The sequence below is a fragment of the Ylistrum balloti genome, unplaced genomic scaffold (assembly GCF_031769215.1).
Source record: "Ylistrum balloti isolate Yb309-2 unplaced genomic scaffold, AGI_CSIRO_Ybal_v1 Utg370294, whole genome shotgun sequence".
Taxonomy (NCBI): domain Eukaryota; kingdom Metazoa; phylum Mollusca; class Bivalvia; order Pectinida; family Pectinidae; genus Ylistrum; species Ylistrum balloti.
The window spans coordinates 20022-47432 of NW_026782222.1; the positions used below are offsets into that span (position 1 = coordinate 20022).

General features: G+C 35.4%; 1 protein-coding gene across 1 annotated transcript; it reads left to right on the forward strand.

The window, feature by feature from the left end:
* The first annotated feature begins 4088 nt into the window (after window positions 1-4088).
* LOC132553069 (muscarinic acetylcholine receptor M2-like) lies at window positions 4089-27411 on the forward strand. The gene is made up of 2 exons (XM_060217280.1): window positions 4089-6382; window positions 27073-27411. The coding sequence occupies exons 1-2, from the start codon at window positions 4417-4419 to the stop codon at window positions 27243-27245; spliced, it is 2139 nt and encodes a 712-aa protein (XP_060073263.1). The 5' UTR covers window positions 4089-4416; the 3' UTR covers window positions 27246-27411.

Here is a 27411-nt window from a genome sequence, read left to right on the forward strand (position 1 = left end):
TTGGTGACGTAATGCACGTCTTTCATATGTTGGTGCAGAGTTCACCGTTAAAAAAATGGAATAGAAAAGAAACATATGTCGAACCTTGCACAAAAATTACTTAAATCCATAATGACGTCTAGACAGATTTTCAGCCATACGTTTAACGTATCTCCGCATAGGCTGTGCTTGACTATACAATACGATCGCTTAATACAAATGCATATAATGAATAGTTGTCATTAAATCAGCTATGAACGCCATATTAACGACAGAATGATCTCCAGTTTCCATGTAAACCTATACTAGACATAAGTGGCATTGATCAGACTGTTAATGCCATTGTTTTTCGAGGCCATTAGTATGTCACAGTCTTAACAGCGACAATAATCACACCACATATTGATTTCCATTATAAGTGGATTGACGTAACGGTTGGGTTGGCTTGTGACATCAGCAATGCATTTATATGCAGTACAAACAGAGTTCATTGATCATATGCAAATTTCTTTCTTATTTTCGTATGTAAATTTTATGAAATAGCTTTGTAATCTATCATGGAAACATTTAATCCGTTGTGAAAATCCTAATATCCCCTTGTTTGTTTTTTAATTTTTGTTTTTTGTCTTTGTTTTGTTTATGCTTTTCAATGTTGTATTAAACAATTGCTGATCATCTTTATAGATTTACAATTAAATTAAATAATAAACCATTGTTATGGTACAAATCCTAGTTTACTCCAACAGAACTACCCATGGAGAAAAAATCAAGAAGCTGTAGAGCGTCCCCGAGACAGGATAACATTTTATAGCAAATTGTTACTTTTTACTCGATTTTAGTTATAGATTTATATCTAACAGAGGTAACTAATACGTTAAACAATATTGTCAAAAAAAAAAAAAAAATAATAATAATAATAACTTTTTCAGTTTACTTCAAACTTTCTACGTAACAAATATACACGATGTACGTCATGGTATTATGTGTGTGGAATACGTCACTGGGTTGTGTGTAGCATATGATTAACTATCACATATTAAAATACAACCACTGAACAACGAACATTTTTCATGTATATATTTGAGGTAGATTGTGTTGACAAGACCTTGTCAAATTGGATTAGGCATCTTAATAAACTGCCCGATAATTTTAATTTAAATGTGAATTGTTTCGAAGTCATGTGTAGTTAGAGGACTGATGCATGGCGCAGATGTTTCTCGCATTAACACGTAATTACTAAAAGGAAACGAAACGAAAGTAAAATGAATTGTTTTAAGTATCGTCTATAACAAAGGACTTAAATCAGCTCTGGGGTTATAAGATTGCTGTATCGGTCCTTAAGAATCCATATCGCAGCTTAAGAAGGTAAAATTTGGTTAACCAGCTAGCTATCGACTAGAATATTGTAGAGTTATTCTCTTCCTGTTTCAATATCACTTTCACATGATTTACGATTAGGTGGGCGTTTAATGTAGAAACTCATAACATCGTTTTGTCGCACGTAAGAGTACAAGACCCATGCATCAACGCACAGACGCAGTAAACTACATTATTGAAAGTTATTTGGATGTACTTCGTCATATCACTTAATATTATCGATAGGTTTGTTTCTAATTTTTGTTATTTACGGTTTTTGGCAATCCTTCGTCCGTCGGATTGTTTGTGAACTGATCGTTTTACAACTTGTTTAGGGAAGCAGATCTCATCATTTAATTTCTACATAGACTATAATACTTAAATTCCATTACCAATATAATGAACCATCCGCCATCACGGGAGTTTAATTTTACTCGGCGCGTTCGGTTTGTCCTTCGCAATATTAATTCAGTCTGCACTTGTAGAACTTATATAGTAAAATAGGTTTTTTTGTGTGTGTTTGTAATTGTCTTTGAAATATAACTACGGATACTGTGAAGTTAGCAACGCTTGCAATTTGTCTGATATGTCGTCAAGATTGCAATGCATTTAACACGGTAACAATTTTACTTTATGACGTGTCTCATGTGTCAGACTCTCGATGCATCTGATACATTGTCAAGTTAACAAAGTATCTTGTATGTTGTCTAGTAAACATTGTGTCTTGTATATGTTGTCAAGTTAACAATGTGTCTAGTATATTATCAAGTCAACGATGTGTCTAGTATGTTGTCAAGTTAACAATGTGTCAAGTGTGTTGTCAAGTCAACGATGTGTCTAGTATGTTGTCAAGTTAACAATGTGTCTAGTATGTTGTCAAGTCAATGATGTGTCTAGTATGTTATCAAGTCAACGATGTGTCTAGTATGTTGTCAAGTCAACGATGTGTCTAGTATGTTGTTAAGTTAATAATTTGTATATTGTGTTATCAAGTTAACAATATGTCTAGTGTGTCAGTGTGTTGTCGAGTTAACAATACGTCTAGTATATGTTGTGTAGTTTGCAAGCTAACAAAACCTCTGATATATAGACAATTCTTGTGAGGAAGCTTGACCGCTTCAGTGAAAATGTATTATCGGATTAAAAAAAATATATAAACATGCGTCTATCCTTGTGACCGGAAATTTAACGCCTGGCTAACTACAGGTTTTTAAAATACAATAGATACAGTTTAATTTGAAATTGAAAGTGTTTCATCAAGAAAAAAAAACTAACAACGCATTATAATGTGTCTTTAATGAATCACCGTCCATATGTGTGGTTGTAAAGTAAGAATGTTTGAACTTGTTCCAAAACTTCGCCAGCAGTGGTTTATTGTAAGTGGGGGCTAGTAAATCCTTCACCATATCTAAATCGCCTGTTACTATTTTACTCCTAACGAATCTGCCCGAGAAAGAATTTACCGACCACCAATGACATACATACCACGAAATTCATTTATTTATTCATTTTTGCTCGGTTTTTATGCAGTTATGACTAAAATAAGAAGAAAAGAAAAACGAATGATTGAAAAATATCCACATGTTATATATGTTAACTTTGTTATGTGAATAACATACATATTATCTAACTTATTCGAATCCAACATTCGAGATTATTCTTCCGACACCATTCTCCAGGATGTATACATTATTTACAATTCTCACCTCTAACTTGACAAAATTTCGTAAACGACAAGGTACTTAGGATAATACTTTTGTATTAATATATTGGAGAGGCCCTCTAACCGTTTTGTCGCGTTACATTGGATAGCATTCACATTTCTGTATTTAAATAGAAGCAGGAGTTTAAATATATAATATATAGGAATGTAGTTATTGTCTTATTCTAAACGAAACAGAAATGTGTATTCCCATACACCATAACATTATGTACTTCCCTATTCTTTTTAATCAATTGATTATTGATCGATGTGTGGTAGGTAACCTGCTCTATTCAAATGACATACTAAGAAACACAATGTAAATTAGGTCAATACTACGTCAGGCAAACGTTTAAAAAATAATTCTAAAGATTTAACTATGTCAAGATTTCAGAGATAATACGTTGAACCGGAGACTTTGTACTCGATAGGTTGTAGATGCGTTGACCAAAGTGACGTCTTAAGGTTTGGGCCACTCTGTGAACTTTCCATCGTTTGTTTCGGCCGCGCCAATTAATCCGCCGTGCTAAATCTTTTGTGAATCATACAGACAGAAGTTAATCAATAGATTTATAATGAAGTTGTCCTACGAAATAGAAATGTTCCCGCCCCGTCATCACATTCCCGGCTTCGCTGATGTATCGGATCCTTTATTAATTTTCCTGACTATGAAAGAGTGCAGGGTCGAGATAGTTTCGTTTCGACACTAGCTGAATGGCGTTTGATAGCACGTTTTTAAATCGCTGCACAAACAACCATTACAACATGTCATTGCGTCTTTTTTTCTCCTGACCAACCCAAAAATGATTTAGTATGGGTCGACCAAATCGACATCTCCATTCATGAATCAATTTGGCGGGAAAAAGATAAAGAGGCCTTGCTATCGATTTTGTATTGTCGAGATGAGATATATAGCCAGACCCATGCGACTTTTGCCATAACACTGACAAAAGTTCACTGATATGTTTTATCTCAATTTCAAATTTCAATCTTTCCAGATGCTTTGCGTGTTTCGAGCGACGACCAGTATTGAAGAAGCAGACGACTGATCGGGTAAAGACGCGGGAAAACCTGTACCTTTGCCAAGCATTCGACCGTTTCACGGTATGGGTTAACATGGATATACTATAAAGGGAAAAAGCAAGGAAATAAGAAAAGCAATTCTTTATGTGTGGAAAAAGTTATAAATCTCTTTGCCGATTCACTAAGTTAATGAAGAATATAACCATGGAAACTCAACACGGATTACTGTGTAATTTCTGAAGCAGATGGGAGACCGGAAATTTATTCTGATAAGATATTTTGTGAAAGTGTTTAATGTAAAGCACGGAAAGTGTGGCGAAAATTCAAAATCAAATTAAAATGGAGGTGATAGAAAAATGGCGGTAGATAATGCTTCAGCAGAAAACTTTCCTGAGTTTTCTGCTTTGTCCACTTCCTGGTCAAGTGACGTCACTCAAATCTCGGATCCCACGAGATTATATGAAACAACTGAAAATCCGTTCACGACAATTATTGGAGCAATTTTACAAACAACCGTGTCATCAAATCTTAGTCCATTAAATATATCCTCGAACGTCGGTCAGTTCTCGACTACTGACGAGCTAGACACGTCTACCTCGCTTTTCTCAAACTTCGTAACTGTTAACTTTACGGATGTTGGAAATTGGACGAACCAAACATTAGTATCTGGACCCAAGCATACACTTCCTGAAATCGTCGCTTTATCTATCCTTTTAATAACACTCGCTCCTGCGACGATTATCGGTAATCTGTTAGTGATAATCGCGTTTAAAATCGACAAACAACTACAAACGATAAGTAACTACTTTCTGTTGAACCTTGCAGTGGCAGACATGGCGATAGGGTTCGTATCCATGCCTTTGTATACTGTGTACACGTTAATGGGTTACTGGCCACTCGGATCTCTCTACTGTGATCTCTGGCTTTCTATGGACTATACTATGAGTAACGCTTCGGCAGCCAACCTCATGCTCATTAGTTTCGATAGATATTTATCGGTGACGAGGCCGCTTACGTATCGAGCAAAGAGGACAACAAAGAAGGTGCTTATCATGATAGGAATGTCCTGGGTGGTATCTGCGTTGCTATGGACGCCCTGGATATTTGCATGGCCATATATTGAAGGTAAAAGAACTGTACCGGAGACAGATTGTTACATTCAATTTCTGTACACAAATGCTTACGTGACAATCGGAACTCATTTGATTGCGTTTTATATTCCAGTAACTATAATGACAGTGTTATATTTTAAAATTTACAAAGAAACGCGAAAAAGACAGAAACGTATGCCGATGTTGCAGGGAATGAAAGAAATGATAAAAAAGAAGAAAGCGTCAAATATCAACGATTACGACTTTTACGCTCGTCGTTACGATAACGAGTTTGATGACGTATACGACCTGGCTGATATGCTGGTCGAACCTGATAAATCTATCTGGTCAAGGTGCTCTTGTTGTAAGATTGATCGTGATTATGACGCAGATGAGTCGAGCGCAAGCGACCCTGCTTCTCCAACAGCTAATAACAGTTCATTTTCAGATGCACATTCTTCGTCAGTTCGATCTCATGTTTACACCACAGATCAAAATAGGATACCAAATAAACAAATGAATGGAAGGACATCTAGCGGGAGAAAGAAAAGTAGTAACACGAGTAATTTGGTAATTCCGCTTATGGCAATGGAGGCAGCGAGATTCACGCCTTTGATTTCAAAGTCATCGCGAGATGATCGGTCGCCATTTGCGCCGACCAATCGACGGGAGGGATTGACTCCTCAACAGAGTAGGGATTGTGATGAACCTCTTATTGAAGAATGCGAGGATTTATATACAATAGTTATTAATTTTCCAAATACTAAAACCGATTCCGAAATTGGGCCTTCGATACGAATGCTTTCGGACGACGAAGACGCGGATATCATGTCGCCAAACAGACATTCAAAAATATCAGAAGAAGATAGCGATTCTTTATCAAATGAGGGTCTAGCTCGCGAAGAGTCTACGTTTTCATTTCAAAGTTTAGAAAGAACTCGAGAGAATTGTTTACCCCCACCTAAAGGAACGCCGGCCTTGGGTCGGAGAACACGATCCAATGATGCGCAAAGATCTGCGCAGAACGCTAAGTTAGCGGCACAGGTTGCATACAAAGTGAAGCAACAAAGAGCAAGAAAAAAACGCTCAGAAAAGAAACAGGAAAAAAAGGCCGCAAAGACACTGAGTGCCATATTGTTGGCATTTATAGTGACATGGACGCCATACAACATTATGACGCTGGTAGAAATATTCTGTAAAGGTTGTGTTCCACATCTTCTCTACAACTTCGGTAAGTAATACATAACTTTTGTGTGATTCGGTTTCGTTTCATCTTCGATAAGTACCAGTTAATCTTTAACCACTAGGTACGACACAGCCATGGAATAGACCGCCACTTTTGCTACAGTTTTGCTACAGTATTGCTCTTTCCTTCGAGATAGATCTGACCAAATAAATATGAATACATTTTCTATGTCTATATGTAGTTCTAGTTATGAGGAAAGTTGTCTAACTTCTTTACTTCCGATTAGTCTGTGTATTACAGTATTGATCCGTCGTGTATCCCACTGCATGATCATACCAGACAACGATTTTAGAAGTTTCTACGTATTACCGAGGAGATTCTTGTGTATCTTTCACGTTTAAAAAGGAATTTGAAGATAAGAAACCACATATGCAGTATCTGTTTAATCAAATACAATATTTTTTATGCTTATATTTTTTCAAACCAAATTAATGTACCGATGTCCCTCTTGGTCCATATGCTATGCCGATTTCCGAACACGTGTCCCTCCTGTGGCATGTTTTGTACCGATTGTGCGTTGAGACTGTAACATTGCACTAACAAAGCCCACAACAGTTGAATTATTTTTACATTTTACAACGAATCTGCATGTTTCAAATATAACTATTTCTGAAGCATAGTATATTTTGATAAGTATATAGCGTAACATATAAAAACGCTGATTAAACCCTTGATTCTCTATTAATTAATTTGCATGTTGTTGCACTCTCTTACATTGCTTCTATCCTTTTTTAGGCTATATCTGAACATTTTCGCTGTGGTTTGATTTCCGCTTTATTCGCCCTTCGATTGCGAGGGCGAACTCAAGACGTAGACGAAAAATGTTCAATCACTTATTATATTCTTTATAACTAAACTCCGAAGGATTACAGTACTTGTAAGTGCAGAATGTTAAACAGTATCCTGGTATACATAATTTCGTAGTACCACATATAATGTATTCCGGGATTGTTCGCCCCCGTTTAATTTCTCCCTTTTCGCCCATGAGCAGAGAGGGATCCTCAGAGGGCGAAATGAAAACAAGACGAAAAAGTGTTTATGGTACAAGCGTGAAAATAACCTGAGGCGAAAATATCCCTTTATACAGCAGCAGTAGAAGTAGGTGCAATTTTTGAGGTCATTACCAATTTGTATTAACATTCTTAATATCATTACTACTGGAAACGCAAAATATTTTCATCGCTTCTCTCAAATAATTCCAAATAAATTTGTTATATAAAAATTAAACAGGATTATGCAGTAGCGCAATGTTTTGTTTTATGTGTTTCCCCACTCTTACAAAGCAATATTGCAAATTGCCAATTTCTGAGAAATCATCGCCTTCAGAATATTACCCGCAGTCATATTTTTTGTTGTCGTTCCTAGAACTGCGTTAACAGGAACGCAGATCACAAGAGTACTTCCGCTGACTGCGGGCAAACAACTTTTAATATCTCTACTTGTTTATTTTTTTTGTTTTAAATTCAACTCTTACTTGAATTAATTTGATTTTTGCTAAAGACAATTTTGAACCTCATGTGATCCTTTTGCTTGTCACTATGACGTCAATTCACGCTTTTTCTGACAAAATGCGTATTTTACCCAATTGACTGCTGGCTATGTCATGTCTCTAAGCAATAATTTATCAAATACACTTTTTAGCAGAAGTTTTCGAATTTTGCATTTTGTTTCCTCTTGATAATCCGGATGTTTATGAGAATTATTGAGCTTTTCGCCAATAAAAACAGAAAACTAAATAGATCGCCGCAACAGATCGCCGCTTTCGGTTCTAAAAGTACAACGAACTTCACAGTCGTAGAGTCTTTAGATCTATTGGAAACATCAACAACTTTTTTCAGTTGCAAAGAAAAATCAATTTTACACGCAGCTTTAAAATTATTTTAATAAAAAAATATTTTCCTTATTATATTTATTCAACGGGGAATCCCAAAAGCTTGATCTAAGTCAATTTCATTTTTGAATTAATCTTGTTCTTGAGATGGCAGCAAACTACATTTGTGTTTTATCTTTTTCTCTTGAAAATGCAATTGCCTTGAGGTTGACAAGCATGATGAAAAGTACTTTACAGTAGTGAATAGGCTGTTGTAAATTGTATTTTGCGGTAGCGTAAATAACCCATTCAGGCTATGTGATCTGACGTCACATTGAGATAATGAAGAAACGTAGTCCAGATGGAGTAGCTGTATTATGAATTAATGAGATTGTTATCATAATGCAAAAAGTGGGAGCGTGACAGTATGTATCCTTCAAAGCAACATAATTACTGATAATATGTTGTAAACACTTGTTTTGACAAATTTTAACAAAACAACCTTCCGTAAATATAAATCGCTACCATACTACCATACACTCCTGCTCCGCGGATTAGCCAATGATTGCATTGTCCGCGGTATAGGGTAGAGTTAATGATCAGTATCGTATATATTTCATCATTGTGTTCGCATGACACTAGCATGAAGGCACATGTAATATCATATAGCTAAGGCTGATAAATTCAATATAAACATTTGTCATGGATGGACGAACATTATCTCAATCTAATCTCCTTTTACTAAATATTGAAAAGACGTGAAAATGTCGGGTCGAACGTACTCTTCACCGCCAAACAATCTTAGGACTTCACTTTGATCTTTCCTCATTTTGAAAGGCTGATATTCGTGTATACTGAGCGGTTTTATTGTCAGTTCCTCAGTTCTTTCTTTGAGAACCTGATATTACACAATTTTGAACCTCGATTTACATCAGGAACATTATCGATGGAACTGAGAATCTTCAGATTCTCCTTGTATGCATATTTTTTCGTGTAAGTCTTTTTGTTCCTAATTTGTCCCGGTATTGTCTAGTCTGTTATAGAATATATACATTCATTGACTGAGAAAATACCACGAGTTAATTATACAAATGATTTTCTAGCATTTTTTCATTTCATTTGTAAACAATTTTTGTAAATATTTATATCTATCCCACAACTGGCGCTGCGATTATCGGAATACACCTGCCACATATAGTTTGCTGTGTTCGGCAGTGACGGGAAGCAGATGGTTTTTTTTTTGTTTTTGTTTTACCACGTGCGGGAATTTGACATAGTTACTTTATGGATTTACTTAAAAATTACATTTGACAATGAAAATAACCGTTGAAATAAGCTATTTCATATGTTGTAATGAACATGTTTATTACGACAATTTATAAAATCGCTGTCATATCCATTGAATTTTGAAACTATATTTTTGCGCAGAGCAATTATTTTGGCTTACGCCATCAGGCAAAATTCAGCGTACATCAACGTCAGGTAAACATTAAGGATTAAACAACAAAACTGTAGAAGATTTGATGGTCTGATTTTCAATCAATGTTGCAGGATCAGTGGCCTGCCACTGACCATGTATTCTCTATATAACAATAGTTTACATGATGACGTAACATGGATACTTTGTTTTAATTACAAAAGCAAGAGCAAAGAGTAAATAAATGAATAAATAAATAAATGAATAAATAAATAAATAAATAAATAAATAAATAAATAAATAAATACATAGATAATCAGCGATACCATTCCTAAAATCATTAGAAACGTTTCAGATTGTAATATTTTGGATATCAAGTGTGATTTGAGATTTCTATTAATTAAATTGACAAAGTTATCACAAGCACGAGTGAAGAGACGCTCTATGATATGTTTTTTTAATATTTACGATGACCTGAATTGCAGAAACCAATGTAGCAGTTATTGTTTTATAAGACAATCAAGGACATTATGTTCTAGCCTCTTTTCCTTATCGGCGCCAGCTCCCAAACAAACTTTGATATTGATTGAATTTTCAAACCATACGGCGAAGTTAAGTTAGCATTTTATAATATACAATACGCATTATTACAAAATGAGAATTTCATTCAGATTGGCAGAAATTGCTTCAACTGAAACCATATTGAAAGCTGATAAGAATAATATGTGGTAGATATAGGAAAATTGAGTTATAGGTAGTATGTGATATTGTTTTTTTTTTGTTCTAACTGTTTCCTACAGCAGTTTTGGTGACTCACAAATCGGGTATGGAAAGCATCACTTTTGACTAATTTGTTCTGATAGTTTAGATTTCATATGTGGTGTGATGTTCGTGTACGAGATACAATATCGATTGGTATTGTCTTAACTGGAACAGATGTCCTATCTTTCATGATATATGCATTATGATATTTGTATATATAATACATACACATTTTGTATGCTTCTAGAAATTCCATTGGTGATCAGATTCTGTGGATGTATTGTCTTTAAATAAATGGCGAATAGAAATTGTTTTGTCCTCAAACATATCGTTATACATCAATCGATCAGATATTGACCTACTGTGTAAAAAAAGGAGGGGGTATTTAGTAATCATTTTGTGCGTCCGTGCACGAGTACGTGTGCAAGTACGTGCATGATAAATGTCTGTACAAGAATATTTTTTAAACCCCTCGACAGATGTATTTCAAATTCGCACAGTAGCATCAAACGATCATGGTCTAGATTTCGGTGGCCATTAGTCAAGGCTAAAGGTCACTCTTGACCAATTGCTATTCACACAATAGCGTGATACCACGAAAGTTTACACCTTACTAAAATTTAGTGGTCATTGGTTAAGGTTAAAGGTCAAAGTTCACTCTCGACAATTCTACTTATACAAAGCTTGTGTACAAAATTGGGGTGTGTGTTACTACTCTTTTATCATAAAAAAAATATCCACGTGTTGATAAATATCCAAACTATAGACATGACTCAACTGATATATACATGTATGCGTCAACGGACTTTCAGTTTCATTTTCCGGAAATTCTGTTGAGGGCGATAGACGATAAAATATTTTTGAAATAAAATCAAAGATGATATATACTACGACAATCGCTTTTAACGTATTAGAAACAATGGCATTCGTCTTTATTCGCAAATATATTCGCCGTCATTCCTGACACAGAATAGATTGGAAGAATTTTATTACTCGGGAAACTCGTTCGCGATCTCAAGTCTTTGTCTTCACGGATGATGATGATGAATAGGAAATCTCTTGAACATATCATACACATATTTCAAAATTTGAAATAAAATATCTGCTGATATGCGTGAACCTCTTTATAAACATCAAATTAAACATTGTTTTTAGGTGCCCTTTACGTACTCAAAGAAAGCGGTAGATTATTTTTTTTATCTTCCTCTTTATATTTTCAACGATTCGAAGAATAAGAGTGGGAGGGGGCTAACATGATTTACTGTCAATATGCCAAACCGTATATTTTTCATAATTATTGGATACAAAAGGCTTTAATTTATGTTTACTAAAGAAATGGGATCAATTCTGATGTTTAAGCTATTTCAGCAAGTTTTTTACAGGCAACACTGGATCACAAATGTCAACAGGTTGTTTATTTTCAAATAGTTTTATATATCATAATAGATATGAATTATCGTGAATATGTCAAACCATATTTATGGTGTCCGACAAGACTCAAAATTCTGTGTGTAAGTTTTGGGAGCAAGTCTTATGATTATAGGCTTTTGAATATCAATTAGTATTTGCCGGAAATACGTCACCAATCGGCAAGTTTTATAGCACACCACTTGGCTACACTCTGTCTAGGGTCTTGGTTATTGAGGATTCATTCAGTACTAGGTTTTGTCTTCTGACGAACACAGAACAGTTTCAAGTTGTAAAATATAGTACTTGAAGTATCTTTAAGTGTCTTTGCTTGACTTGGTGGCGAGTATTACAAATTGCCGTATACCTTGACAACATGATTTTCGCGACACCGTGTCCGGTGTGATTTTACGGCGAGTGATTCCATTGTTTACAGCACCGTTGTCAATTCATCAAGAAGACAACCAGCCGAAAAAATACTAGAAAAGCCTGTTGAATATGAACGTCATCGTAAGGTATGTTAAGTAAACCTGCAAAGTACGGATATCTTGGCAGTTATATCTCTTGTCAGATCGCGTGGTTTATCATCTTCGCTTGCTGAAGATTAAAACGTCTTGTCTAACACTCACGTGCAAATATATACGCCCGGAAGTGCAAAATTTGCAAGAAATAAGTCGGTCAGACGGGTTCCGGATTACGTTGTGCGTGAAGATCGATGTGAGATAGAGTAGGAGTTTGTAGATTATCGGCGTGTAAATCGTTACGTTCGGAGTTTTAAAAAATCCCAGTCATAAATCTTCGACAAGAAATTAGTTCGGTGAATGAATTTAATTGCTGCCATGGTAATTCTCTCAAACGGAAAACATACATAAATCAATGAATTTTGGAACAAGAATATTTTAGCTCGTAAGTTGAACATTATTTATAATCATTTTATAATTGACATTTTATTAGTATGTTTCTTTTTTAAAATTGATTTTGTTTAAAATTATATCAGTTATGGTTGCTGTTTTTGAAGTTGTTAAAAGAAGAAACTCCATAAAGTATTGCCTCACTTGCACATGCTTTCACGAGAATCTCACGAGTGTCATATCATCGGCCGTTACATGCGATTGCGTAAGAGACACACGGTCAATTGCACATTTTAATAAAATTCATATTTAGATACAGTAAAGAAAATAGCGAATTAAACTGCACCATACAGCTTTTTCGTCCTTCTAGCACTTGTCAGTGATGCTAAGGCCCTTAATTTTGAAGCCTAGGAGGCAACTGAGGAAAACTCAAAATGATCGAAAACAAATTCAAAATCTAAATAGGGAGTAACACTAGCTTCATAATTCAATGAATTTCGTAATTTTCGGAAATTCTTCGTAAATATCTGATAATTTTCGAGAATGCCAAGTACACGTGCATAATCCTCGCCGTACATCGAATGAATGTAAACGTGGTATGCAGGTTACGGCAAACCTCGCGGACTACAAGCCCATGAGGCGTGTCTATCAGCTGCGAAATCGGGGATTGTGCGAGAGACACACGTGTTAAAAAAAACCACCTTTGACAATATAGGGTTAGATGAAGTTAAGTCAAATAATGAATTAAACTGCAACATACAACTGTGTCGTCCTTCTAGGACTCCGCGTCGGTTGTAATAAGGAGCTAAGTTCTTATTAAAAAATTTACACAAAAGAGGATATCGTATGCGCGTTATCGTTTGTATCGTTAAGTTATATGTCTTTTTAATGACAGGAATATAAGCGAGCTAATCACACAGATTTCCTGTCAAACTTTCTTTATTGTTATGTACAATATGTCACATTCTGTCGGCATCATCGGGAGCATTTACCATAGTTTCTGCATTCATATTACCATGAACACAATAATTCCCTAAAATGGACTTTCAAAAATTGAATTCTGACGAATAATGAATGTGTAAAATGTAATTAAACGTTTTGATGAAGTGTTCCTTCATATCAGGAAATACGAAAATTATGTTTTTTTATTTGTTTTTTACTGGCACAAGGAGCCATTCATCAAAATAGCCCAGTAGTTGACAGCATATAATTATGTAGATCGATAGATTTGTGTAACTGTTTCGTCGTTTTAAATCTCAAGCTAATATGTCATGATCGAAGTTGAGCGACCCGTGTCTTGTTTGGTTACGTAACAAGTAACCTAACCAATGACGTCGTGTCGGAAATGTCTCATTAACTATGTGATGGGAATGCTGCGCAAACGGTGGTTATCATTGCTGTTGTAAAAAGATGGTGATATCTGTCACATCCAATCCCATTCTAATTACAACTATTGATTCAAAACGCTTTAGTTTCTATTTTCTAATAATGAGGATTTGGTAACTAGTACGGTGTGAACCGGAAATTTCATTGAAAATGTGTTAAGGTCGAGGAGCCAGCTTACGGTAAAGGATGTTTTTCCGCTGATTAAAATTTTCGTGGTTTAATCAAAAACATAAATTCAAAAGAGTGTTTTATCAATTAATTTTGTGAAACGGACTTCTATGGATTTCCATTATTTCCATTTCAATTGTATCTCGGTTTTATTTTGCCCTCGAAAACATCGACACATGAAATACCACAAAAATTACAACATTTACAATATGTTTAGTGTAACCATATGACCTCAAATTATTATATAACCTTTGAACTTTTTTGTATGAACTTGGAGTACTGAACCTGTAATGCTGATTTTAACAGTACTCTTGTATCGAGATTTATTTCATGGTCAGTACACGTATCGATATCCCTGACCTGACTTGTATCTTTTTTCTAGTACATATCAGCCTCTTTCGATCAGTGCCCCGAGAACCTGTACTCGTTCCGGATTTTAGATGGCTATCGTTTTGTACTTTTGAATTATTTATCACGTGAAATGTCGAGGCTTCCGCTTCAGCCAATTAAGTCAAACAAATTTGGGTCACATAATGGGGTTAATTATTTTTGCCTGCTGAAATGTTTTTGATTGCTAGTCCTTAAATCCTCATTTTCCAGTGTGATACTACGTACCTGTATATTGTGTAGACCTCTGTCATGTATGTCGTGATAAGTTTAAACCATCCATCACTTGGACATCACAACATACCACCTGGTCCGCAAGGACAACACAAGGTCCTTAATTTCACTGTGATTTAAATTTCTGTTTGCTGTTTAATAAAAAAAAATCCATATTTAGCCACATTATGTTTGAAGACGTGTTTACCTATTCACAAATTGGTAATTGCACATGTACTTAAGTATTCCTAGTTGGCTGCAATGACATCACGCCAAAGAATATTGTAAACGCCAAACGATATTATCAATGGGATTTGCATCAGCATTATATTGGAGAAGATGACAAACGGACAAAAACAACAAAACTGCTGCTTTTATTTGCGTCTTCGACCGTGCTGTCATTGCTTTAATTCATTCTTAATCATTGTTTATTTTTTTCTTTCACTAATATCTTTACGGTTTTCGATATTTTCTGAAGTTAAACGTTGTTGGTTTTGGTTTGCACTCATTTTGGCGGTGTTTGTTCGTGCCAAACTTAACTTTTATCAACTAACGTTGATGTTACCGCTCATTGTTTTTACGTATTAAAGTGTTTTTTCCCTCACATCATCGTTGGCTTTGCTTTTGGCGGGCCAAGTTTTGTTCTCAATCGATCATAATTGTGTTTTCATTTCTTTCGATATTTGGTTAATCTCATGGTGGTTGGCTTTGGTCTAATCATCGTTTTCTTGACAAACAAAATTAACGAAACACGTGGAACTGCAAAATGACGACCAATGTTTGATTTCTTCCAAAACTGCAGTTCCTCTTTACGTCGCAAATCATACACCAATTCTGTCATTAGAAAGTACAGGTAATCTTAAAGGATCAGCGATCTGAAATGTGACAGCGTTGAGAAGTCCACATACGACTTTAACTGTTTCAGCGGTTCTTTCTCAGGGCAAATTATAACTCCCCAGAGACTTTTTCAATCGAAAACGCAGATACTACAACTATAGGTGTAACAGAACAAAGTAATAAAATTTTGATGACCCCACTAAGAAGGAATAAAACAACACGCGAGCACGAGATTCTATTTCTCCTCCAGGTCAATGTGATTTACAAATTCACATCCTCTTGTACAGCCTAATAGAGTGTTTATTTATTTATTTATTTAAATCGAATAATTAATTAAGATATTCTTACCCTGCAAATATAGAAGCTTTCCATTAAGTTGTATGATGAATGTGATTGAATTTCGATATCCATTTCTAGATAGTAATATTCTTGCTTTCCAACCTGCGGTGTTTACTTGTCTCTATGGGAGATATTCTATTACTTTGTGCAATTTGAAATGCTTTTGATGCCCATTTGTATGATATGACATGTATGGATTGATCAAATTTAACATAGCGGATGACGAAGTAAAAGACACTTACCTACTGCCGTTCGTGATTTGACACTTTTTCATGAGTTTCTAGTCGATATTTTCCTTTCGCTTCGTCGGTTTTGAACTGAATGTTAGATTTTACTTTTTTTGTTTTGTGTTATAGCTCAGTATGTTTTTAGTAAAATTTTCTGTAAATTTAACTACATCCAAATCACTTTCGAATTTTATGAAAAGTGTCTCAGGAAAATATTCAAAGTATTAATAACAGAATGTTTATTAAGCTGACAGAAATTACAGGCAAACAATGCTAAAATAACGCAGACTTGAGAAAGTCACAGTGACATCTGTTCGAATACATACTATGTTTGACATGGTGATTTTGTGTATGACTTTTGCATTCATTCATAGTTGTATAAAACGTCATTTTATTCATTTAACGCGTTTGATATATTTGATATGGTTTCGGTTAAATAAACTAAGTCTAGATAAAGTTTATATTCTAATTACGCTGTATGTCATTGTAATATGTTGAAATTTTTCAAATCGTGGCAAATGCTTAGATTGTATTGTAACTAGCGCCATCTTTGAGGGGAGGTAATCGGGCATAAACGTCCGTGAAGGAATTGCGTGATGAGAGGTATTTGAGACGAGCGCCAATTCCGCTAATTTTCTCTATGATATAACCAGAAAATTACTCGCTTCACTGATAATAGCAATGTCTTGTGATTATCCACTGATGCCTGACGGTCTAGATGACACTTGCTTGGCTTCTAATTCGCTCGATCTATTTTCAAGTGGCAGGAAAAACTTGGGAACATACGCTTGTGTTTTGTGAGATAAGGAACAACATAGACAATAATAAAATACAAGTGTTATGCGGAATGATTTTTTGAATTTTTAATATCTTTATCGTCTCGCAGACGTAACGTGCACAGATTCCTCTGCCGTGGCTTAGGGACCCTTGTATTCATGATATATCGTCTTGACAAAACCGATCTATAATACAGACCTAAAACTATCGGTGAAGACTGGCCCAGTGAGCTACCTCTGATAAAAGGGTTATCTCATGATATGTTGTAATGAATCATTCCTTCTCATAAAAGAATTATATGATTAACTCCTCCAGACTAAGTTCAGATAACAGAACCAGGTTTAAGTAAGTATTCATTCTTACGCACTATGTACTTTATAAATATTTAATTTCGCGATGCTTATATTTCGCGGTTGACCAATTTCGTACTTATTCAACGGGAGCAATTTCTTGTCAATTTTCAAATATTCCTATATTACCAACCAGTAAATATTCAACATTTTATTTAAGAAATGTTTATCGACATCCACAGCTTTTTTCGCTCTTTTGGTATATTTGAATTTTGAAGTCATCCAAAGTCTTTAATGAACCGTTCAAAGTCACCATTCGCAGGCCTAAGATTTCTGTCAATACGACACGTATGGATTTCGAAATTATTTGAAGTTGATGTAGGTATTGTTTTGGGGGGATAATGTATGGTTGTAAGGGCCAGCTTAAGATACGTAAACCATACCTAGCATGTCAAATACAATCACAGAACAACACAGACCAGACAAATTGCCTTTTTACCAAGCAGGTTTTTAAAGTGTTTATTACATTTGACAAGATTACAGACACCGGGCTATGGATGGCTAGACCCGAATGTCACTTCTATTTTGAAAGTGTCTGAAATATGCATTTGTTTTTTGATAGTCTGTGCGAGATGTGTTGTCGCGTTCCCTTCCCCATCTTACCGCTGTTGTCTCTTTGTATTGGATCATGCGTATGAACCACTGTATCAGCAACATGGAGACCACCAAATGTTGCTCCTTTAGTAATCTCACACTCGTTGAAGGCGAAATTTGGAGTCGAATGACATATTATCATTGATGATATTCTTAATTTTTTGACTTGAAGGATATCTGTTTTTCTATTGGTCTAAATTACATTCTTTATTCATTTTTCTAAATGTTCATTTCTTCTGTCAAAGCTAGATGTTGTACTTCGCGCATCCGATCGCTGCGCTTATATATGCTTTCAGACGAAATGAAGTAGATATCCTCGAATCGCTTCTCCATAATCAGACTATTATCCCAGCTAACGTCAAAGCACATGCCGATGATCAAACACATTTTTTCCATTGAATTTGTCAATCAAACCAGTTTACAGGTTCCAATAATGGTTTCCTGAGCCCTAGATCCCGCATACGCTGACACCCCCTGGGACGAGGATTAGCGACGGAGTGTCGGACATGCCTTCATTCCGACATTATGTGTTATGTACTGCATTACAGAATCAGTACAATTAGTCCGTACCAGACAGCCAGAGAACCATGTGTCTTTTTATCATGGACATTTAAATCAGAGTATTTGTATCCTCTCGGCACTACCGGTATTTTATACAATATCAATGATTTACTAATGAATTACACGTGCCTTGCGATCGTGGGATTTCGTTTGTAGTACAGTGGCTGAAAATATAAGCGTTTATTGAATAACATACAACATACAGAAGGCCTATTGTGAACCTGCTGGAATAGTGTGCAGATCGAATATGTATTTATAACCAATATCTATTAATGGTTATTGACTATTCATATTGACTTTCTTGGGGATCTGTTTTATCTTCTCTGAGACGTTTGTCTTTAACCTTATATAGCCGTACATTAAGAAAAAAACTGTTAACTAGACAAGGAAACGGGAGAAAAAACCCACAGACAAAAAGTATGACAAACAGAAATCAGTTCGTGACCAGTTAGATATCTTTAAAACAGTGAACGTAGATTGATCACCCCGTTATAATTCCACATCAGTTAAGGCAGCTTTGTCAGTTTGACAGAAACAAGTGGTCTGGTCAGTTTACCTCAAGCCAAATCCGTCCAAGAGAGTTTCTTGTATTCTGTCATTATTTTAGATAAGGATTTACAGGCAGGAGACACATTACTCTTCCTATAGTTTCAAAACGCTTGCTTTTGTGATCTTTTGTTCTTTTTTTTTATTACCTAAATATTTCCATTTTTCTTTATTCCACAAATCTGATGATTTCCATGTCATCAACAGCAAACCTAGGGCTTTATACAGCAAGAGAAATATTTAAGAAAAATACTGAAAATAACGTCTTGTCATTATAATTAATAGTCAATAGAAATAAGTCATTAGCAATCTTTGCTTAAGGTCCTATTGGATCCAATGGCAGTCTCCTGGTTTGTGATTGGTCTAGGCAGACTGATCTCGTGCTTTTATATTACTCAACATTCGGAATTAGTGTAGAATATTTCCATGGAGCCGAAATGGTGTACACCTTTTTTTATACAAAATGATCAAGACGATTGCTCACCAACTTTTTAGTACTCCGACATAATACTTCTACTCCCTGAAACATTTTGTACCCAATTTTTCTGAGATAAAATACATATTTACTAAAACTCATAAGAAAGAATGAAATATCATCCCGAAATTTCGGAATCGGCCATTTGATGTTTGCATGGTTGATAAAGGAAACTTTGCGATCTCTATTGAACTGTGGAGAGAGATTTTTACTGGAGACAGACGCGGTAATGGTCGGTTGGAAATCAAAATTCATTTCCAAGATAACATTAAATGTAATTTGATCTATAACAGTTACAACGTATGGTAGTTTGATTTTATTCGTATATATGTGAATTCCACACTTAATACACAAGGGTGCAGAGAGATGAAGAAACAGGCAGTGGCGAAAAATTATACACACCCAATCATCCACACTCGCTGCCTATTTCATTCAAAGGATGCCAAGCGTATTTGATTTCAGTTCAGGTCCATGGCATGGAACATTTCAAATGAATCAGAAAACTGGCTTTTTTTAATGTACTAAAATACCTGTCACACACAGATCAATAGTTCGTATAATCAGTTAGGTAGTTAATAATGATTTTGGTCTTCTATCGCCATTTTCATTTCTTTCTTTCTTTCTTTTTTGTTTGTTTTGTTTTTGTTTTTAGGGAGGATATAGTGTTGTTACTCTTTGCCCATGACTTCTGTCCTGTCCTGTCCTGTCCTGTCCCGTTCCGAATCTGTGTCACATTTTAGTGTCCTCTGCATGTACTCCATCTTATCATAATAAGTAGATTATCAGTCAAAGGTCACAATTGACAACTTCTGAAAATTCATTGAAAAAATATGCCCATACGCTTACTGACATTTTCTTTAGTTTTATATCTTATTGCTTTAAGTTTTATTTTGCCCTGTTACCTCGTTTTTTGCTCACTTTTTGTTTTTCATTGTTTTCTCAAATTATTTAAATGATATCTGATGTCACGTGTTTCATCTTCGCTGTTAACACCATAATGAAACTTGATTTAGAAAGCGAAAGATCTTACGTAATATATATAGATTTATATCAAACGGCTGTATGGCATTGTAAAACAGGTCATATCAAGATTGTGTACTCGCAAATAAACGAACTGCAGACTAAGAGCTCTGTATCGTGAACAGGTAGTGCTGTTATGACGATAATTTGTATGTGTTTCCGTGAACATCTAATGGTATATGCACAAAGTCAGACACCGTTTACATGCACTATAAACATATAATTGAATGTCTGGACCTGCGGTGTTACCACATCAAACAAACCCTAGGTATCATCTTTCATACATAATGTCCATAGCCTTAGGCGCGCGTAACAATTCCGGCATGTGATGCTAACTCCGGACGCAAGATATAAGTGATAGATGAATCTAGCTATCTAATATATGAGTCGAACCATGCCCTTCGGTTGTCCGTTACACATCAAGCCTTTGTCCAATGGCAAATTCTACTGATTTTTTTCTGTTGATCCATGTAAAAAGACATACATGTATCTATTTCTGGAGATAAGATAAATGTATCAGGGCTAGTGTACTTCTCCATCCAGAATCTTTGATAATTCTTTCGATTGCTCTGGGTTTTCTTCCTTCGCCTCCTACGTTTAATATAGTAGACCCGTAGCAACACTGACGCCACCTAGAAGGACGAAATAGCTGTATGAAGCGGTTTAATTCATTGATTGGCTCTACTGTAGATTTGTATTAAAAGGTGTTACTCTTGAAACTGGCATATTGCTTAAAATGCATAATCTATATTTGTATTCAATCGAAGTGACAAAGTTTGAATTTCATTGACATAAGATTTCAACCCAAGCGGCGAAATGAATAACAGTTATATTTATAGTTTAACCTTTGTTTCTTGGTCTCTAGAAATTCACACGAAATCCATGATCTGGAAATAGAAGTGCAACATCATGGAATGTTTCAGCACCTCCAAGACACATTGGGTTGAAACACACCACGGAGACATTTTCTACACGTCAGATACACCTTTATGACTGTTCTGTACACCACTAGATCGTTAATACTTGTACTTTTGCTCCTGGTGGTGGCAATTTAGATTTTTCTTGAAGAACGTGTTATTGTGCACTACAGTATTCTTCCTTTGTTTCTAAAGAACAAAGAAAACGCTATGAGAACGATTCCTTTTTCCTTTAACTTTGTTCGGTGTTAATTAATAGCAGACTTTCACGTTAAAACAAATTTTTAATTTGAAAACAACCGGAAGTCATCCGACCAGCTCTTCGGTTACTTTTGTACGCGTGATTAATCCTCTCTCTCTGTAGTAGGTGTAATAGGCTCTGGAGAAATAATGTGATATATGTTACACTATATAGGCTTCTGACATTTTTGTCTGAATAAACAACAGAGTTATACACCCCCTGGTAAACATCGTCCCTGTCCGGGACTGCCTGTGCTTGAGACGGCACTTAACCCTCTCAGTTCTGATCCGATAGCGTCCATGTGCGTTTAAGCACTTGAGTAGCCTAGGTAATTAAGCCCTGGCTAGATCTAGTCATCGTCATGATACGACAAATCTCGAGGATTTGTCCCAAAACGAACATCCTAACCTTTATCGGTCATGTAAAAGCTCTGGAGGTAAATTAGTAATAAAACCGACAGAAAAGATCGTTTCATGTTAGTTTAATGCCCCGGGGTTCAGTCTTATATAATCAGTGTCCACCATCTACCGGCTCCCGTTCTTGTATGTCACTTCCGTTCGTTAGCTTCTGTCCAGTGAAATGTTTTATCGCGTTCTCTAATTGAATTTTATCATGCGCTTGAACATGTATCGTGGTGCCACTTAATAGAATGTTTACTCTGATTGATTTGCAAAAACATGTTAATAAATGATTTAATTTTGTTACATCAAAATTATTTCTTGTTTTTTTTTTCTTTTGACGAAAAAATCACACGTTAATGTGAAGTATTTCATCATATTTGTTCACAAGAAAATTAAGAAAGCTCTTATTTAAAACCTTAATCTGTCAGCTGAACAATTTCTTAGACCATGAACTTAATTGAAATGAAATTTCTAAAATTACAGTTGACTACAAGGGCTTTTCCGTCATTTGCTTAAAGATTAATGAGAGACAACCAAGAAAGTGTTTCGGTGGCGACGTGCCAAGCCAAAACTGTTAACCGTTTGTAGAACTGTAATATCGATTGTGAAGTTTTACAGTTTTTAGCGTAGGTATTGTGAATTAGTTGTAAGGAAAACAATACCGATGTCTCAGCGAATTCTAAATGAAAACTGAATTTCGAAGAAACTAGGATAAGATATGAACAAAAGAAGGATTTACTACTGAAAGAATACATGGAGAATAACACCAGGTATTCCGAAACTATAAGCATTTTCTGCAACTTTAGCGATACACGACATGTCAATCTTGGCCAGTAAGTAATGTCGGCCTTTGACACGCATGAAAACAAAAACGAGTCAGTCATGGGGCGAGTACGCTTGGTTCCCATTGGTATGCCAATAGTGTGCTTGAAGCCAAATTTGACAAAGACAATGTCAACCATGAATTCGATCATTTTTCAGTGCTGTGCCGTTCACCTTTCTTTGAAAAGAAAACGCTCAGCTGTTAACGGAATGCATTTCTTTTTTAAACAGTATGATAACAAGACTGTTACGCTGATTTTATAGTATTAAGAATGGGGTTGTAATTAGAAGCTGTGATAAAAGTTTGGTTGAACAACAAGATGTATCGGAAATTAAACGCTGATAATATAGAGTTTAAATTTTGAAATATAATTTAAATGATAGAGGTCCGTGTCTTTATCATGATAAGTCATCGGGATTATCTTACACCGAAATATCATGATTAGTCAGTATTCATTCTTTGGAAATATTTCATAATATTAAGGTATGGTTTCCTTCTAGAACGCCTATTTTTCTACCTCATTAATGAAAACAAAGCTGTAAAGCGTCCTGCAATTAATCTTATAATTGAATGGATGTCACATCGTGGCTTATATCGAATTTATACAGACATGCTGGCTATTGCAGAGACATTAATTTCCAATTTGTGACGAATCACTTCGATTTCTGGATTGATTGATATTTAGCCAAGCCGCAGAAAAAAAGAAGCCCGTTGCTCACACTTCAGAATAAAAACGGCGACGAGAAGAAAATCCTGTCTCTTTTCCTTCGTTTAATAAGGTTCCAAGGTTCAATTTTTATAGCCTGGTCATCAGATTGAAAGACTGCACTGTGATCAATCAGATGTGTTTATTGCCCATTGATGCACGCCAAGTGACCGAAGGTCAAGGTTAATTCCATGGTAGCCATGCGCATGGCGTCATTTACTTTCGAATGTCCCCGGCGCTCGTTCGGAAGAATGAATAGGCAGCGGATTAAAGGCGCGATTTGCTGGATTAAAACAGCTCAATCTTGTTACAGAATTACTCACGGCTTTGTCTCTAAGATGCTATATTTGCATTTTACTGTAAAAGATGTGTAATTTAATTTACAAGGAGTTTGTTAGCTTCGACCTTCAGAATATAAATATGGTGGTTTTCTAAGATATCATGCACATGCATCATTGAAACCTGGATCTGTGTAAATGTCTTTGATGACATTAGTCTGTGGAGGACCCCATCATATCCTGTCAGTGGCGAGATTATGATGCGAGTTCTACGTTAATGGTAGCATGCCTATAAAAACAATTACTACTGAATTGCAACGAGGTGCTTTTTTACAAGAACAATATTTTGTGCTTGTGAAGGAATTGAAAAGATATCACCTTTGCTCTGAAAGGAGCTTTCTCATTATTGTATCTGCAATTGCACACCGTTGGATGTTATTTTCCTGCTGAATGTATAATCCGGTACTCTTTTTACAAAAGATCGACCAATCTTGTAATTCACATTCATCTGTAAATTACAAATGTAAATCTAAAATATGATTTTCAGATTTTACTTCATATTCAATAACAACTAAGTGCATGCTTGTCACAATTATCTCCACCATTCTGTCTCTTTGTTATATCTGTGGAAACGGACATGTCCGTAATGTCCTTAATCTATTATCTAACGCGGATAGAAAATTATCCTCCCTGATAGATACAGCCGTCATATAGATTCACACGTCTCCATCAAAGTGTCGCAATGTAAATAATTTTTACATCAGCCTGTCAGCTAGACCTGGCAGACGACTCGCTTGTTGTCCACAGTAGCTTCCCACATTACCGCCTCAATCCATCACCATGCGCCACATCGTGATGCGTGAAGTGATTCCTCACTCCAGCACACACATTGATGGTGGCGCGGGATGAAAGAGTTCACTGCTACCAGCAGCTGTAACCCATAGACAATGTCGCGCGGGAAAATAAGTTTCTGGATATCTACGTTGCGCATGCGGATAGAATGATTAACATTTCAGCTTTCGACTTGTGTGCAATAACGAGTCGGTGGGGAAAATTTTTAAAATTATCAAATTCAAATATACATTTCATTATCTTGTATATCAAAACATCAATAGGTCCTTTGTGGTTAATGTTGTGCACAAACATTATCGACTTCTTTCGCCTCCCCCTATCACCAAAATCGTGTTATTTGTATGTGGGGATTAATTGTCAGTTGCTACGTAACTAATAACATTGTCACCTGATATAGCAAGCTGGTAAAACTGTGTATGATAGCAGTTTGGATTTTAAATCGCCAAAGCATATATTTGTTTTAATTCACGTTGAGTATACCGCTTCACATCTTCATAAGGCATGGTTTAAACAAAACTAATGAAATGTCATGGATGAATGATATCATTACGAATACCGTTTTCTTTTCATATTTCTTAATTATGGGTGCTTATGTGTAAATGTGAACGAAGCAAAAACATTTTTAATGTTTTATTTTGATGGGTTTTTTTTATTTCATTTTGCTTAATACATATTCCTCGTGAAAATTCTGGCAATAACTTTTGTGTTTTTTTTTAACTTTGCCCAACCTAATTGACTATTTTAAAGATCTTTATTGAGTTTTTCAGTAAGTGCCATTGACATTTTGTTACAAAAATGTACAGTATATCTCAGAACGCCTGGTACCCTTGTTTGTCCAAAGAATCCCTCCGTAGCTACTGCAACATAGTTCAATTTCTCAAACCAATTCAAATTCTTTCATGGGACTTTTCCCGACAATTCAGAAGGTCAACGTAGTCCTTTTACGTCTTGGATAGCATAATCATAGAAACTTACACATGTTGGTTTTTACATCAAGTAATATCTTTATATCCGCAGAGGTATATATGGTGGTCGACGAAGTTTTGGAGAGAAAAGGTCAAATATTTCAAATTTTTTTTTTAATCCCGTCGTTTATAACAGTTCCGTAGTAAGCTCTGCAATTTTAAACATTGATCATACATTCGTATTTCATCTCGATACCAAAGGATTTTCACCTGATCTTTTAAAAATTACTACCTCATTATGGCAAAACATGAAGAAACGCATAGTAAGGTGAAATATAAATGTATCAAAATTCAAACAACGTGCTTTTCCATGTTTTTGTATGCTTCTGTCATTCTTTTTATTTTTGCGATGTGGCAGCTTTCTTTTGCATGCTTCCTCCTTTAAAACGGATAAACATGAATACAATACTTTTTTCGGAGCTTTTTCTTAACGTTGGTCTTATTTTTGTGCTTTTTTCAGGAATCTCCGTGTAAATGTTGACATGTTGGTATTTTCTTGTTGTTTTTTTTTTTACCTTAGTGTACATATAATTATAGTACAGCCGGCCAATTCATTACCATATCATACAATACTTACGCCAGTGCTAGTAATCTTCACAATGGTCACTTGTCTGATGAAAATGATTATATAGTCATCGAAACGTCGCACTTAAATCTTCTACTGGTTTTATTATAAGAACCTTTAATCTAATGAGTACAATACGTGTCACATATTGTTTTAACTCCGTTGGAGAAAATTGGAAAATTATAACCACGGGTAAAAAAAATCACAAACAGTAATACAATTACCCTGCCCTAGTCAGAAACACAAATAGATATAATCGGACAAAATATGCTAGGTTTACGTCAGTTTTACCCATCTGTTTATTGTAACATTTTATCATTTGAATCTGTATAGAAACAATTTCAGTTGATATATATATATCGCATGGCTTGGAATAATCTTACGGGTTTATTCTAAATAATTCTGTTTTTTAAACGATAGTGAATATTTTGTTGTTAAATTTGTCAGTTCTCAACGGATAATATGTTGACATAGAACGGATATATCATAGACAAGTTTTGATTTTTTCATTGGCGAAAAATGAATCCATCGCTGACTAAGACCAATGTTGCGACAGATATTCATTACTTGTTCCAATAGCAATTTGTTGTGTAAACTGAAAGATCAAAACCTGTTGGACAGTTTGGAGTGATGTACTGACCTCTATTCATTGACTTATCATCAAATCATAAATATTGTTTGCGAATGATACAGGATTTGTAAACTTGATATCCTGGTTAATAATGTTAGATATTGTATCTTTAATTATCACAATCCTCTATACTGACCATTTTTTGACCATGTACTTTTTCTTGTTTCAGCATATTTCCTGTGTTACATCAACAGCACGGTAAACCCGGTGTGCTATGCGTTGTGTAACGCGAATTTCCGGAAAACGTTTTGGAAGATCCTCACATGCAGTTTCACAAAAAAGGGCCCCACCCGAAGTCGTACGACAGCTTCAGCCATGTCATTTAATTTAACAAACAGATAGATGATGTAAACATGGCCCGAGGATAAATCATTGTTTTGTCTTCATATCCTTACGGTACCAAGTAACTTCAGTGGATATTACTTCTATCACCATGGTACCGAAGCACTTCATCGAATACCGTGTATATCGTACTATTTGTGAGAAGATTCGTTGGATACTATTTATA

Coding starts and splice junctions, on each gene's coding strand:
- LOC132553069 (XM_060217280.1), top strand. CDS start 4,417: ATGGCGGTAGATAATGCTTCAGCAGAAAACTTTCCTGAGTTTTCTGCT. Junction 6,383..27,072: donor ACATCTTCTCTACAACTTCG/GTAAGTAATACA, acceptor TTCTTGTTTCAG/CATATTTCCTGTGTTACATC.